At 33.5% G+C, this 16,841-nt stretch overlaps 2 protein-coding genes and 1 pseudogene across 2 annotated transcripts; 1 reads left to right on the top strand and 2 right to left on the bottom strand.

The window, feature by feature from the left end:
• Positions 1 to 289: 289 nt before the first annotated feature.
• On the bottom strand, positions 290 to 4,644 carry LOC130933856 (inositol-pentakisphosphate 2-kinase-like; annotated as a pseudogene).
• On the bottom strand, positions 3,585 to 5,924 carry LOC130936640 (vacuolar-sorting protein BRO1-like). The gene is made up of 3 exons (XM_057866738.1): positions 5,415 to 5,924; positions 4,162 to 5,340; positions 3,585 to 4,064 (listed from the first exon to the last, which is right to left on the bottom strand). Exons 1-2 carry the CDS (start codon positions 5,892 to 5,894, stop codon positions 4,684 to 4,686), a joined length of 1,137 nt encoding a protein of 378 aa, XP_057722721.1. The 5' UTR covers positions 5,895 to 5,924; the 3' UTR covers positions 3,585 to 4,064; positions 4,162 to 4,683.
• A 6,766-nt stretch (positions 5,925 to 12,690) lies between these two features.
• On the top strand, positions 12,691 to 14,666 carry LOC130933855 (lysM domain receptor-like kinase 4). Its single transcript, XM_057863464.1, has 2 exons — positions 12,691 to 13,954; positions 14,074 to 14,666. Exons 1-2 carry the CDS (start codon positions 12,691 to 12,693, stop codon positions 14,664 to 14,666), a joined length of 1,857 nt encoding a protein of 618 aa, XP_057719447.1.
• Positions 14,667 to 16,841: the final 2,175 nt, after the last annotated feature.

Here is a 16,841-nt window from a genome sequence, read left to right as displayed (position 1 = left end):
AAAAAAAATATTTTTTTATCGATTTAATGGTGGCCAAACAAGTACTAATATGATAATATGTAACTAGATGCACATAAAATTTATTTATACTATCAGCGTGTTAAAATTAAATTCCAATAATAATTAATAATCCATGGAAAATAAATTAAAAAGCAAAAAATCGAAAGTAGAACCTCAAATTACAAATAGTTTTGACCTTCATTTTTGGATTATAGTATTACAACAACATTAAGTGAGGAGGAAGAACATCATCATCAAACTGAAGTTATTGAAATCTTAATATGCTGTCTCAAGAAGTTCCCTGCACATTTGTTACTTCTCGATTCATTTTGTTGATAACTTTGTTTCTTTCTTGATGATCCATGTTCATACTTTGTTCATAACAGCTCACTATTTTCTTATCTAACTCATAATATTCTTCCATTTTATTCAATCGCTTCAAATCAAGGTCGATAAAATACACCTAAACAAAGATTCAATGTCAAGCATAGTAAATTATTTTTGCCTTTTTCTTTAGAAAGGAGGGGGGGGGGGGGGGGATCTTTTTTATTGAAATGAATTCAGAATAGTAAAAAATTAAACCAAGAATGACAAATGTAAAGTGCTGTTTACCTTAAAATCAAAGGCTTGGTTAGTTGACTCAAGATATATGTTATTATATATAGATGATGAATCCTCCTTTGTCCTTTGCTATAAGGTAGTTCTTCACAATTCTCAAACTTTCATCCAATGAAGCCGAATGAAAAGACTTGTACCGTTTTGCCTGCTCTTCATTCAATTCTCTACATGCCATGCATGGTTGAGAAATAATGTTATAATATGCATGGATGGCTCCTTCTATGTCGAAAATGTCGAGCTTCTGAACCTCAAGGAGCTGATCAAGGAACGAGCGTAAACAAGTTCTCCGTACAATGACCTTTATCGGCATCAACGACAGACTACAGCCTTTCCTCAAATGCTTGAGCCATGTGCGAATCTGTTTTCCTTGTGCCACCTCCCAGTCCTCCGAGTATGAGAAAGCCATTCAAAAATACACGAAAATTGTTCTGAGGAGTAATAAAGAGATCCTTGGTAGCCTTACGAATCCTCTCTTTAGATCCCAAGAATAGATCAAGTGGATTGTATTGACTTACCTCTGATATCTGCAAGCATATTTTTAACTTAAAACCAAAAAAAAGGAAATAGCATTGAGTCCTAAATCACCATGAAAAGTTAACTTTTGTGTGCTATACTGCGCCTTGATGCAACTTCAGAGCTTGATGCATTTCAAATCGAGTTACTCTTCAGATAGAAATCTAGATTGAGGAAGAAATCCCCATTTGGGCTGATTTTTTAAAAAGTAGTTTAAATTGTTACAAGCAAGGTAAAACAAGGGGCGAAAAATGAAAAAGCAGCTAGATTAGTGGGAAAAGATTGAACCTAAGAATAATAATATATGAACATAATGGAAACAGAAATGCAGGGCTTCGATCCTTGGCTATCTGAAATGAAAACAAGGAACAGAATTTCAAATTGGTGATAAGCCTATGTACAAATGTCTTCTCAGCAAGATAATGTTATATTGTTCTAAATTCTAATACTTAAATTTTTTTTTTCTTTTCAACAAATTAACCGAAATAGGGGAGAAAAAAAATCCAGTACCATGAGAGAACACAGAATGATCAGAAGACCAAAATCACATTGTTTATCAATCTGGGCAGCATTGACTCGCCACACAGGACGTTGGCTAATAACAATCTTCTCAATTAATTCAAGGAATTTCCTAGACACCAAAACATGCACCTAACAAAATATCAAAGCACTGTATTAAGATATCCCTAATCATTAACTTTCTCATGCCATAATTAACCACAGTATCATAGAAACTCTTATTACTAGCAAACCCTTTTTTTCAACAGTAAAATTAGTCAGAATATAGTACTGAAAGAAACAAAAACTAAACAATGAAACAAACAATGCTGGAGCAACTATTACATTTATGTGATACATACTCCAGCATCAACATACTTAGAACCAAGCAATGGCATCATAACATGCTCGCCATATAGCTGGTCGATGATATCCTTTTCTGAAGAGGAAACAAGTTCATTCACATGTTTCCAAAGCAGAAGTTCATTCTAAATGAAACAATATTATTTGCTTGTTTAAAATTATTGGGCATTGATAGAAATTGGAAACACTGAATAATTTCAAATTACCGATATGCAACAATAACCCGCAATAACTACGAGATCCACAAAATAAAAAAGTTAATTCTTAAAGCTTTTGTCAATAACTTCAGTTTGATGATGATGTTCTTCCTCCTCACTTAATGTTGTTGTAGTACTATAATCCAAAAATCAAGGTCAAAACTACTTGTAATTTGAGGTTCCACTTTCGATTTTTTGCTTTTTAATTTATTTTCCATGGCTTATTAATTATTATGGAATTTAATTTTAATATGCTGACAGTATAAATAAATTTTATGTGTATCTAGTTACATATCATTATATTAGTAAAAGTAACTATTTTTACAATCAATATGTGAATAATTATTTAAAAGAACAAACATGATTGAACGGTGATATAAAATAGTTTTTATATCAAAATTAGCTTTTATTATTGTCTCATGAGATTTCATGTTTCATTTTTCATCTATTAGAGTTAGAAGTACAATTTGCAAGGATTAATAAGAAAAATATTTGCTTGTTAAACTGAGGTAAACCCTTTTTAATTAATTGAAATGAATGATTTTTTCTCCTCTTACTCTTACTCTTGTCTACTTTCTAATACCTAAGTTTAATTATAATTACAGAAATCATAGAATAACCTTGACTTTTATATTAATGTGCAACCAAAAATGTTTTAGGAGATAAATGATTGGGAAATATAAGAACATTCATTTCTATGCTTCCAAAATAAAAATCAATTTCATAATGTCATCTAATGTAAACTAAAATATACCAAGATAATTATCTTAATATACAAATTGTTATAAATTGTTCATTATAGTAAAGTAGTTTTTTTTTTTAATTCTAATACTAAACCATTGTTCTAAATAATCTGTTCCATTTAAACCATTGTTCTAAATTCTAATACTTCATTTTTTTTTCTTTTCAACAAGTTAACCGAAACAGGGGAGAAAAAAAATCCAGTACCATAAGGGAACACAGAATGATCAGACCTAAGAAGACCAAAATCACATTGTTTACCAAGAACACAGGACGTTGGCTAATAACAATCTTCTCAATTGATTCAAGGAATTTCCTAGACACCAAAACATGCACCTAACAAAATATCAAAACACTGTATTAAGATATCCCTAGTCATTAACTTTCTCATGCCATAATTAATTAACCACAGTATCATAGAAACTCTTGTTACTAACCCATTTTTTTTCAACAGTAAAATTAGTCAGAGTGTAGTACCGAAAGAAACAAAAACTAAACAATGAAACAAAAAATGCTGGAGCAACTATTACATTTATGTGATGCATACTCCAGCACCAACATACTTAGAACCAAGCAATGGCATCATAACATGCTCACATATAGTTGGTGGATGATATCCTTTTCTGAAGAGGAAACAAGTTCATTCACATCTTTCCAAAGCAGAAGTTCATTCTAAATGAAACAATATTATTTGCTTGTTTAAAATTCCTAGGCATTATATTGATGGAAATTGGAAACACTGAATAAGTTCAGTTTACGGATATGCAACAATAACCCGCAATAACTAGGAGATCAAAGTTGTAGCATCAACCAACAAAGTAAAAAAGTTAAGTCCTAAAGCTTTTCTCAACGGTAATGTTACTGTAGTGTCGTCTCCTGCAAGCTCATGTTCTCCAATGCTGAATTTGGTGCCTCTAAGGTTGCATTGGCCACAAGATTTCCATCCTTAATCTTGACAGGGCTAACCTCAGAGAGAAGGTCCAAGCATGGTGGTGTTTCCCATGGCAATGGTCCTTGACATAAATCTTGAACCATGGAGTAAGCATTACAATACCCCAAAAGAAATTGTTCAGTGACATCACTTGGATCATAAGCAAAAAGCTCATATTTGACCGGATTATAAGCTGAGTAGGCCTGCATCATCTCAATCAAACAATTTAACAAATCAAGATGGACATCAATCAATTGTACTAAGAAAAGATCAACTGAAAAGGTAGATGATTATACATACAGCATATCTAGGTGATGATGAGGATGATTCAACAGATTGGGGACGAGGAAACTTCGATTTCAAGTAGCGAAACTGACAGATTATGATATTGATGTAGAATTCTGACAAGTCAGACGTGCCAGATGCCAGGCCAGACTCACAGTATCTCAGTCGAGTGAGCCAACGTGAAGCATCATTTAAGGCGTCCATGGCAAGGCGAAGGCCATGGATGGTGGTGAGATCGCAGGAGAGAGCAATGCGGGTGCAGAGGGATCCCAGGTTGAAGAGAACAGAGGCCTTCTCCAAATGGATGTTATGCTGAGAAGAGTGCTCTTGAGGGAAGATGGCATTGTACCAAACAAAGATAGGTGGGTTGGGTGAGACATTCATAGGGAAGACAGGCTCAATCATGCAAAGGTATTTCAAATAAAGGATGAGGCAATCACGGCGAAGGGGTAGCGAAAGGTCATCACGCAGCATCTCATTGCGCAATTTGTGTAGCATTTGGAGAAGGCCTTCTACTCTGTTTGCCACGCTCTCAGACTATTTGAGGACAAAGTAACTGCGCAGGGACTCATAGAGATTCAAGGGCTCAGTCTTCTTCAAAGGAAGGAATCGAAGAATATCCGACAAGGACGAAGAAGACAACGAAGATGAGAGGATTGCCGAATCTGTTGGATAAGGAGGAGGTATATTCCATGGGTAAGCCACCAACTTTCCAAAGGACTCATAGAGATTCAAGAGCTCAGTCTTCTTCAAAGGAAGGAAGGACGAAGAAGACAACGAAGATGAGAGGATTGCCGAATCTGTTGGATAAGGAGGAGGCATATCCCAAGGGTAAGCCACCAGCTTTCCATCCTTCATAATCTTGAAAGGATTGTACTCGGAGAGGATGAGGTCAACGTACATTCGGGTTTGTATTTCGTATAGCTGGGTTTTCGTCGAGCAAATCCCTCTAACTAATATCTCAGTGACACATTCTGCATCATGATCAAGAGCACAAGATTCGACCCTTGAACAAACATGAGGTCGTTCGGATTGGGGTAGGATGGATGATTCCCTCTGACGAGCCTCCGCGTATAAGAATGCCACCTTCTGTTTAAGACGAGTTAACCAGGTTCGGTCAAAAGAGAGCAAATGTTTCCGTGCAGCCGAATCATTCCTTATCGTTGCATACGCTCTACGATGAAGCTCATAAACCTACATCATCATCAATTCATCATCATTAGAATGAAAAATAAGTGTAAAATCATCAATCAAGAGTGAAGACTAACCGATATAAACGCTAGGGCACATCGGTGTTGTTGGAAAGCGTAACCGGCGTCGTTTTTGTTGAGGAGTTCGTGTAATTCGAGCTCGGAAGCCTGAGCGGAGAAGAGGAGGTGCAGAAACTCGGCGAAGAGGAAAGTTAAATCGAGGGTGGCGTAGACCACGTGCTTGGCAAAAAATTGCAGGAGTTTGCGGAAGAAATTGGCGGCAACTTTGAAGGCTTCAATTGCAAGGTGACGGCCAAGGGCGGTGGTACGGTCGCAAGAGGCAGCAATCTGGCTGTAGATGGCTCCGAGGTTGAAGAGAACAGCGGCCTTCTCCAATTGGATGCCGTTAAGCTGTGAGGAGACCCCATCTCGATGGTCAGGTTTGAAGGCGTCGTACCAGACAAAGAGAATGGGGTCGGCGTCGGAAGAGATAGAGGTGAAGAGTGGCTCAACCATGGAAAGGCATTTGAAGTAGTGGATGAGGCAGTCACGTTGCATGGGAAGGGAGAGGTCCGCTCTACGCTCCACCATGTCCCGCCGGCATTTGTTTAGGGTTTCGAGAACGCTTTCAACTTTTTGTGCATCGCTCTCCGAGTATTTTGAGGCTACCAACTTACGTAACGGCAGGTACAGCTCCACCGGATCAGTCTTCTTCAGTGGGATTGACAGCACCCCATCATCGTTGTTCATGGCGACGTCAATGATACAATTAGGAACCCAGAATTGGAATTGGATTTGCGCTTTTTGAATTTGATGGTTTTTTTAAAGAGCAATGCTAGGTGGCCAGTAATTTTTGTGATTGTTAGCCATCAACTAGTCTTCAATAATGATTTGATGGTGTGAGATTGGTGTGAGATTTCATCCAATGGCTCACCTTTCTCTGCTGGTTACATGCTGGCCAAAATTTAATAAAACTGCTGGCCCCTAGATTTTTCCTTTTTTAAATGTGAACGGTTAGCAGTATTTCTTAATTTATTTCTTGTAATGTTTTGTTAGTATTTTTAGTTTATTTTTTTTAATTTATTAAATCAAGTTTATTGTGTGTATTAATTAATTAATTAATTAGTTAGTAAATAATAAATCTTTGAATAAAATACATAATTGATATATTTTTAATTAATAATTAAATTAAATCAAATCAAATTATATATATCGAGCCAAATTCAAATTATGTAAATTAAGGACTAAATTAAAATAAGATAATTTTTTACCTATTTAAATTGAATACAATAAATACAAATTAATTTTGTTAGATAATCATAGTCGTCTGGTCTACTATATATAGATGGCCACACAAAAATATAAGAATTATGATTTTTATCGCAAATGCTATTTCAACTCTTTTTTTCTTCTTCTTCTTTTTTTATGTATAAATTAAATGTATCCAAAGTGAGAAAGTACGGATGATATTTTATTGATTGTTTATTTGATGAATATATCTCATTTTAGACATTCTACCATTGTGAATGGAAGTTACTTGTAGTAATTTAAGGTGACCGGTATATTTTTTTATAGTATTAGATAAACGAATATTTGTTAAAATAAATATATTAATTGTAATAAAAAAAATTTTCAATTATTAGATTTTTACGTTATTTGTGTAAATTTTTTGAAAGCACAAGATAATAAAATAGGTTGACTTTAATATCATTAGAAGCTAAATTCAATAGTTCACGTAAACACCACTGATTATGTTAATAAAGTAATTTTATAATACTACTAATGTGATTTACATATTAATTTTTTTGAATAAATTTATTTCAAAATATAAAAATTAGACTCAATTACGCTAAAATTTTAAAGGTAATATAGAATTTTACAGCAAAATTAAAATTAATTAAGAAAATAAATTTATATATGGTTCTTTTCTAATTATAAATAATAACAAGACTTATGAAAAAATATTAATGTCATCATTTTTATTAACTAAATCATAATATTAGGTAGTTGATAGTTTTATAGGCAAAATTTATTAAGTAATTACGTTAAAACTAGCAACAAACATTAATTACGTTAAATCATAATATTAGTGTTGAATCTTGATGGGTTTTTCTTTTTTTGTTGTTATGATTCTTTGAGGTGGTGGTGGTGGTGGAAGAAGGAGGTTTATATGGATTCAGCTCTGCAAGAGAAACAGAGGTACTCCATCAATCAAAGTTTCAAGCTTTTGGTGTGAATCAATGAAGGGGTGGAAGAGAAAGAAGATGATACAACACAACACAACAATAGCTTCGCTTTGGGTTGCGTGTTAAAGATGTCTTTTTATTCTTTTTTCTTTTTTAAAATAAAATGTAATTTCTAAGTTGGCATTAAATGGCCAGCTCACTCAATCCGAACGTGCTAGCAAGGAGTGAATAGAGACACGTGTCCACTCAAACTAACCACGTCACATGTTGATGGTCGGAATGGTGATTGTGTCCGCAGAGTGTATAATTACTGTGCACACGTGACTCATTAAATGATTTATGTGTATTTGTGTCCAGCGTATGAACTTTCAGGTGTAATTTTGTCCCTTCTTCCTATAATTTATTACAATAAATTAACTATATCAATTAATTGATTTTATTAGATATTTAAGTACCACACAATTTATTATAATTTATATTAATTTGATTTAGTAGTATTTTTTAATTTATTTCTTTTAATATTCTGTTGGTATTTTTTTATTTATTAAACCAAATTAATTATACTAATTATTTATATTAATTAATTAATTAGATTAATTTATTAATTATTAAAATAATAAATTTATGAATAAAATAGGTTCTCTAGATACTTTTCACTAATAATTAAATCAAATTATATATATATATATATATATATATATATATATATATATATATATATATATATATATATGAGCTAAATTCAAATAATGTGAATTAAGAACTAAATTAAAATAAGATAATTTTTTACCTATTCAAATTGAATGCAATAAATACAAATTAATTTTGTTAGATAATTATGGTCTTCTGATCTTCTATATATAGATAATCACACAAAATTATAAGAATCATCATTTTTATCGTTTTTGCTATTTCAACTCTTCTTTTTTTTATGTATAAATATACTTAATTAAAGTGAGATGGTATGGATAAGTGTTTTATTAATTGTTTGTTTGACAAATATCATAGTTTGAAAATGTCTCAATTTAAGCATTTTACCGCTGCCGATGGAAGTTGAATCTATAGTAATTCAGGGTGACCATGATATTTTTTATAGTATTACGTAGAAAAATATTTTTTATAATGAATATATCCCTTGTAATTAATTTTCTTTGTCAATTTGTTATCTTTTACCTAACAAACAATATCCATGTTGAATATATTATTTTCATTAGAAACCATACATAATTGATTGATAATTCTATATATAAAAATACTCTTGTGGTAACTAAATACCATATTTTTATCTCGTTAAAGTTAATTCTCCTATGATTATGCTAATGTATAGCACTATCAGACAAAAACGGATTAGATTACATTTATTTTCGACGAGGTGGGTAACCTTTTAGACCTAATCACGGTCGGAGTTGATAAAGATTTGAAAAGTGTTAACAATACAAATACTTTTTATTTTTAATACCCAATAATAAATATATAAATTAAAACTAATATTGTTTCGTACAAAATCATAAAATGTATATTATACTTAAAATATATATAATACGTATTAACTGTCATTGTTTATCAATTACGTTATAACAAATCTGGTTATTAAAGAAGATTAAAATTAACTTAAATATACGCAATATTATTCAATGTCTTTTATTTTTATTTTATCATCATAAAAAATCATACATATTATAAGAGAACATTGTCTTTTTACCAACGATTCTTCCATTCAATAGCTTTTATAAAGAACAGATGGATGCTTTTGTTATTTTCAGTTCTATGGTAAATATGGATGACACATAAAATAATATTGTGTTTGGCAAGAATATATGAGATTTTAAAAGGCTGAAGCATAGGTTTAGTCCTTAACATATTCGTAGATAAAGTGCAGTACATAAAAAAATAACTAATAAAAAAATGGTTAAAACTTCTTCAATGTTAACAGGTGTTCTATAACTTTTTTAGATTTAATTGTTTCTTTGTTATTATATGTTGTTCTGTTTAATTTATACTAAAAAGACTTATGATAATCATTTTATTGTGGTAGTGTAAAAGTTGTACGTAGGTGCTATATTTATTTAGTATGCTCTTAAATCTCATATCTTTGATGAATTTTTGTGATTGAGTAATTATTAAAATAAATTGGGTTAATATCTATTATATATTTTATTTAAATGATAATAGTGAGTAAATATTTTTTCAAAATAAATAATGTAATTTTTTCATAAAAACAACGTTTGAATAACTGTGAAATTAGATTATACCACAGATGATGATAAATATATTAGCATTAGATCTGCTATAAAACAAACTTCTAGAAATATTATGTTGTATTATATAATTTAGTTATATTTTTTCTATTTTCAATCTATATTATTTGGATTGGCATATTTTTAAAAAAGGTTATTTAATTTTTTTTAAATTATTAAAATTCGGTTGATTAAATATATAGATATCTTATAATTTAATATAATTTAATATATATAGATACATGACTATTATAATTTTATTATTTATTGTAATAAATTCTAAAAAGAATTTTTGTAAATTATAATTTATTTTTTATCTGCATATTCAACTTTTAAGAATAATTTTTTTATTTTTTATTTATACATAAATTATTTTCTATTTTAATATATAAATTTTTTATTGCGTAGTTCACTTTAACAAAAATAAATTAATTTATAAAGATTAAAATTTAAATATATTATCTATAAAATTTTATAAAAATTCAATTATATGAAATTTAATAATTTTTTTCAATACATACTTAAATATATTATCTATTATATATAATTATTAGGATAAACAAACAAATATAAATTGAATATATAATTTAATTTTAATTTAAACTAAACACTAAATAAATTGTCATAAAAATTACAACTAATTTTATTTTTAATTTTTTTATAAATTTATTTAAAAGTAAAAATCTCTCTATAACTACTAACATTACTAATAAAAAAATTATAAATCTCTATAAAATAAAAAATAAATAACATATATATAATTTTTGTATTTTTAATCGTAGACTATGGACAAATTTTTTTAAAAAAAATCTTATCGATCAATATGCAATTTTTGATATTTTTTTTTAAAATTTTTTAGACTTATCAATATTTAAGTTGTCTATACATCACATCTCAAAATATTATGATTTCACAAGTTATAATATATGATATTAGTTATTGTTAAATATATGAAAAATGTGACTTATTTAAGTATTGTTTGAATTAAAAGAATTTGTAGGAAAATAAAATGCTGGAGAAGAAAATGGATGAAAAAATCAAATTTTCATTGTCTGGATCAACAAAGAAATTGAATGAAAAACAAAAAAGGTGTATGTAGAGCTCATGTAAATTTGTCCTCTTCAAAGTTGCGAAAAAAACTGACGAAGAAGTGCAAACATGGATAGAAGTACAGAGCAAGGTTCTGAAAACCGGTTCGAACTGGCCGGTCGAACCGATCGAACCGGAAACCGTTAGTAAACACGGTTTGAATAGAAGACAAAACCGCGAAATTTGAAAACCGAAGTTGACCTGCTGAACCGGCCAGAAACTGGTCGGTAGAACTGAACCGTGACCCGGCCGGTTTTTTGAAAAAGGAGCTAAACGCTGTCGTTTCATACTTTCATTGTGCTGCACAATTACTAACCATACCCAAACTCCATCGTCCAGATTCCAGAATCGAATCCAGAATGCGCATCTGCCTCCTCACTCCTCAGTGCCTCTCTCACACTCAGTACAGGGCTCCTCTCTTCGAGCTCCTGGTCGTCCGTCCAGCAGCCTGCTACCGCCGCCGAAGGAACTTCGAACAGCCACCGCATGCTCCCTCACTTCCCCTCCATCGCGCCGCAGCCATCGCAACCTTCCTTTCCTTCCATTGCGACAGCCACCGTGCGAACGTGGAAGCCTCTGTCGCGCAGGTTCCCCACTTCTTCTCCTCCTCCTCATAAAGATACAGGTATACAGCGCCCCACCCCCAAAACACAAACCCTAGGTTACTCCCCCACTGCCGCAAGGGTCTCACTCGACGCCGCCGTTGCACTCAGACAACATCGTGTCTTCGTTCGGTCGTCTGCGGCTCCACGCTTCTTCCTCATTCAACAATTGGTGCGTCTTCCTCGAGCTCACAAAGGCAATGGCTTCATTTTTTTTTTAATTTTTGTTCTGTTTTTTTATCTTTGCTCAGAACATTGATTCAATGATTTTTTTGAGTTTCTGCTAGAATATTGATTTTTTTTAATTCTGTTAGTGCTACTCATATTGAAATTTAAATTATTGATTAGCTCTGCTCCTGTGCTGTATTATACTATTTTTTTTGTTTTGGATTGAATCATTGAATAATTAGTTAATTTAGTTTAGTTAATCTTTGTTAAAAATTGGACTGATTTAGTTCACTGCTTAATCTTGTTAACCTTGTTTTAGTTCTCAAGTTGCTTGCTGCTTCAATTTAAAGGGATTGTGAATTTTGGTTTAAGTTGTGATTGAAGTTTTCTTCGTTTAGGTGTTCTTCACTTTTCTAGTGAAACTTAGCCTTTGATTCTTTAAGCATACAGGTTCAAGTTATTGTTCTCAGCAATGCTGATTCTTAGATATTTCTTTCTTTGTTGCTTTGTTTTAAATGTTCCTATAGGTGTTGTGTTGTTGCTGTGTTTTAAATGTTCTTTTGATTCTTTTTTGTGTTGTTGCCGTGTTATTTTTCTTTTTCTTGAATGTTTGTATTGATTTGATGTCTGAGGACCTGCACACCAACTTGCATTATTGCAATGAAGCTTTCTATATTAAAACTGTTTTTGCATATAAAATAAATGTGGTTTGATAATTTCTAATGAGGTAAGCATCAAAGTGGTCCCTGAAGTTATCCTTGAGGCTCAAAGTAATCCCTGAAGTTAAAAATTTGTCTAGATCGTCCCTGAAGTTGATCTCCGGTACTCATAGTGGTCCTTCCGGTGAATTTCGTCCAGCTGGTGCAATCGGAAAGCTGACCTGGCGTCGTTGGTGACACGTTAGCAGCTCAACGGCTAGCTGACGTGGGCAGTAAACATTTTGGACTCAATTTGGTCCCTAATTTTAGGTTAAATAATTTTATCACTTTTTTAATCCAACCTGCGTTTGCGCTATATATTACGCATTCTGATATGAGAAATATTAGTCTATCATATCACGAGTCTGAGTCCAATGGATAATACTATTGTTCTCTTCACAGTAAGCTTTCTTCTTGTATCTTCAAATGGCATCATGTCACAGCAGAATTATTCAGGAAACTCAGTACTAAGTTGCAGCAACAACGACACAGAGGGTCCTTCTTCAGATTTCCTATACACCTGCAATGGATTCCAAAAATCTTGCTTAACCTTTCTCATATTCAAATCCCAAACTCCTCACAACACCATTGCCACAATCTCCAACCTCACTTCCTCAAACCCAGAGGACCTTGCAAGGTTCAACAACGCCAATCATTCCACACTGTTCCGAACCGGCAAAGAAGTCATTGTCCCTCTCAATTGTTCTTGTCCAACCAGAGAACATGATGATGATTATGATGAGTACTATCAAGCCCAAACCATATACGTTCTGCCAAAAGATCCAACATATTTTACAACAGCAAAAGATACCTTTCAGGGATTAACCACGTGCGATTCTCTCCAGCGTTACAATCCTTATGGGGTTCTTGATTTGCATCCTGGCATGGTGTTGCACGTGCCCCTCATATGCGCTTATCCGACGGCGCGTCAAGCCGGTAGCGGCACCAAGTATTTACTGACCTACTCGGTTAATTGGGGTGATAACGTCTCTAATATCGCAACACGGTTCCATGTCAACGCAAGTAGTATGGTTGATGCCAATGGTTTATCCTCAGAAAATGAAATGCTCTATCCATTCACAATTGTCCTGATTCCATTAACAAGTGAACCCAACAGCACAATAACCAAAGTTCAAAATGGTCAACCACCTTCTCCGACTACTCTTTACACTGTAAGAAAGGATAAGACAAAGACAAAAAGAAAAAGAATCATAGTTGCTCTTACTTCCTCTGCGAGCTTCTTGTTTTTTCTGTTTGTCATTTTATCTCTCGTGTTTGTGCGTAAAAAGAGATTAGAAATTTTCTTCAGGGGAGATAGAAGAGGCAGAACAAAGCAAGTGTTTTCAGAACAAATACGTGAAGGGTTAGCAAGCATTGAGCTTCTTTCCAAAGTGTACAAGTTTGATGAAATTAAAGAAGCACATGAGAATTACAGTGCAAGCAACAGAATCAAAGGCTCTGTCTACCGTGGGGTATTTAGTAAGGAGAGGGAAATCATGGCGATCAAGAAGATGAATTTGGATGCCTCTAAGGAAGTGAATTTGTTAGGAAGGATCAATCACTTCAACCTGATAAAGCTGGAAGGTTACTGTGAAAAAGATGGATCCTTCTATCTTGTTTTTGAGTACATGGAAAATGGTTGTTGAGAGAATGGCTTGGGAGAAGAAACAGAACCCTAGAACACCAATGTTGGAGAAAGAGGATTCGGATTGCTGTGGATATTGCAAATGGACTTGAGTATCTTCATAACTTCACAGATCCTTGCTATGTTCACAAGGCCATAAACACTGACAATATATTGTTAAATAAAGATCTAAGGGCCAAGATAGCGAATTTCACTTTGGCTAAAGAATCAGATAGAGAAGTAACAAGCTCTTGTTCTTATTACACATCACATGTTGTGGGAACTAGGGGTTATATGGCTCCAGAGTATCTTGATTCAGGGAGAGTCACATCGAAGATGGACGTGTATGCGTTCGGAGTGGTGCTGTTGGAATTGATCACTGGCAAAGATTCTATTATTGTGCAGGATGATGGAACTGAGACGATGCTTTCATCAATCATATTGAATCTCATTGATAAAGATGATACAGAAGAGAAACTTGGTTTGTTCATTGATCCTAGTCTCATGGGAAACAGTGAGAAGGTCTGTGCAATTCAGCTAGTTAAGCTAAGCCTAGCATGCTTGGTTGAAGAACCTTCAAGGAGACCAAACATGGCAGAAGTGGTCTCGAGTTTGCTTAGAATATATACAGAAATTGAGACAAGAACGTCACCCTGCCGCATCAATGACAGTGGAAGCTCGGAGAGGTTAAATCGTATAGAGTGTGACTGGAGAAATGAAGAGTGAAGAGTGTGACGGAGAGTAGAGGAGAACAGCGTGTGCGATGGAGAAGAAAGGAGAAGAGAGTCAATTGGGGGTTAGGGTTTTTAACCTAAAATTAGGGACCAAATTGAGTCCAAAATGTTTATTGTGCCACGTCAGCAAGCCGTTGGGCTGCTAACGTGTCATCAACGACGCCAGTCAGCTTTCCGGTTGCGCCAGCTGGACGAAATTCACCGGAAGGACCACTATGAGTACCGGAGATCAACTTCAGGGACGATCTAGACAAATTTTTAACTTCAGGGATTACTTTGAGCCTCAAGGATAACTTCAGGGACCACTTTGATGCTTACCTCAATTTCTAATTGATATAACTTATTGTGGGATGAGTTAGAAATTACTTTGAAGGTGTTGGGAAGGAAAGGAGGTTATTGAGCAATTGGAGAGTTGATAGTGCTAGCCTTTTTTTGCTATTAATCATTGTGCTGAACTTGTTAAAATTGATTTTTTTTTTGGTGAACAACTAAGAGGAAAACAAAAGAGCAGAAAAGAAAAAGAAAAAAATTAGGTTCTTAACAATAAGAGAGGACAAACCACCTCTGGTGGCTGGTGCCAAAGGTGAACCTCATCAGTTCCGCTACCTCCAGATCCCATGTTTGCCAACCGATCTGCCACGACATTAGCTTCTCTCGGGATAAGCTCAAAACGAATATCCCAATCCCTTCTTAACTTCAAGTCAAAGATCAGTTGTATCACTTCTTTTTCAAGATGCCAGAGTGGAACTTGCCAACCAGTCACTAGCTCAAAAGCTGCTGCGCAATCTGTCTCACAGACAACAAGCTTAAGACCCGCCTCCCAAGCCCAAGTCAAACCTTTCCATATACTCCACAACTCCATCTTGATGACACTAGATCCAAAGGAATTTCCTGAGCATCCCATTACCCATTGACTGGAGCTATCGCGAATTATCCACCCAAAACCAGCACAATCATCCCCTAAGTTCACACTCCCATCACAATTTAACTTCCAAGCACCAGGTTCTGGCGGAGACCAAGACAGAGGTTTTAATCCCTGGATGCAACACACTCGATTCTGAGTTGTATATTCAAAATCCACCATGCACCCGCGAGCCTTGTATGCAATTGACCTAGTAGATCCAAAAACTCCCTGAAAATTACTCATATTTCTATTCTGCCAAATTGACCATATTATAGCTGCAAATTTGGAACAACCTTCATTGAGGAGGCCATGCTTGAACCAATCATGCACCTCGTAAGAGCCAAAGAAACACACATAAGAAAAACCTAGAGAAACCCAAACTGATCGCACCACTTCACAATCCCGAAAACAATGAAGAATTGTCTCCTGAAGTTGATTGCAACGTGTACATAAGGATGAGGAGGAGAGATGTCGCCGAAAACGCAGATATTGAGTTGGTACAGCATCATGAAGGCAAAGCCAGACTAGGAGCCTCAACTTTTCAGGGACCCGCGCCTTCCAAAGCCAAAGCCAGTTGATATTCCTATCCCAAGTCAACTTCTTCTGAATTAACCATAAATATCCTTGTTTAGCAGAGTAAATAGTGTGCTTTGTTAAAATTGATTTGAAAACTCTGTTAATTTATCTTGTTAAAATTATGTTTGAAAATTTTGTTAATCTTAATTAAATATAGTTTATTTTTGTTAATCTTGGTGTGTTTATTTATATTTTATTTATTATTTTATTATAAAACAGTTATTTCGGTTGAACCACGGTTGAACCGGTTAGACCAATAAACTAGTAAACCAGTCACTAAAACGGTTCGATGACCGGGTTCGACTTTCAGAACCTTGGTACAGAGTTATCTTTTCAATTATAATTTATATATAATATATAAAAATATTAATGTAATTTTACTCTATTAAAATTATTCTCTCTTCTAACTTTTTCTTCCATCCAAGCAAAAGAAAAATTTTCTTCTATTTTTTTTCTATTCATTTTTTCTTCATCTAAACAATACAAAACATATATATATATATATATATATATATATATATATATATATATATATATATATATATTTGTCTTTCCATTTTTCTTTCCTCTCATTTTTTTTCTTTGCATTTTTTTTCTCTTATTTTTTATCTTATATCCAAACAATAGTTTAGTTTTATCCATTTATCTCCTATTAATATTATCATAACAAAGATACATGTGACTTTA

Source organism: Arachis stenosperma, chromosome 6 (assembly GCF_014773155.1).
Source record: "Arachis stenosperma cultivar V10309 chromosome 6, arast.V10309.gnm1.PFL2, whole genome shotgun sequence".
Classification (NCBI taxonomy): domain Eukaryota; kingdom Viridiplantae; phylum Streptophyta; class Magnoliopsida; order Fabales; family Fabaceae; genus Arachis; species Arachis stenosperma.
This window is presented reverse-complemented; position numbering and strand designations above follow the sequence as displayed.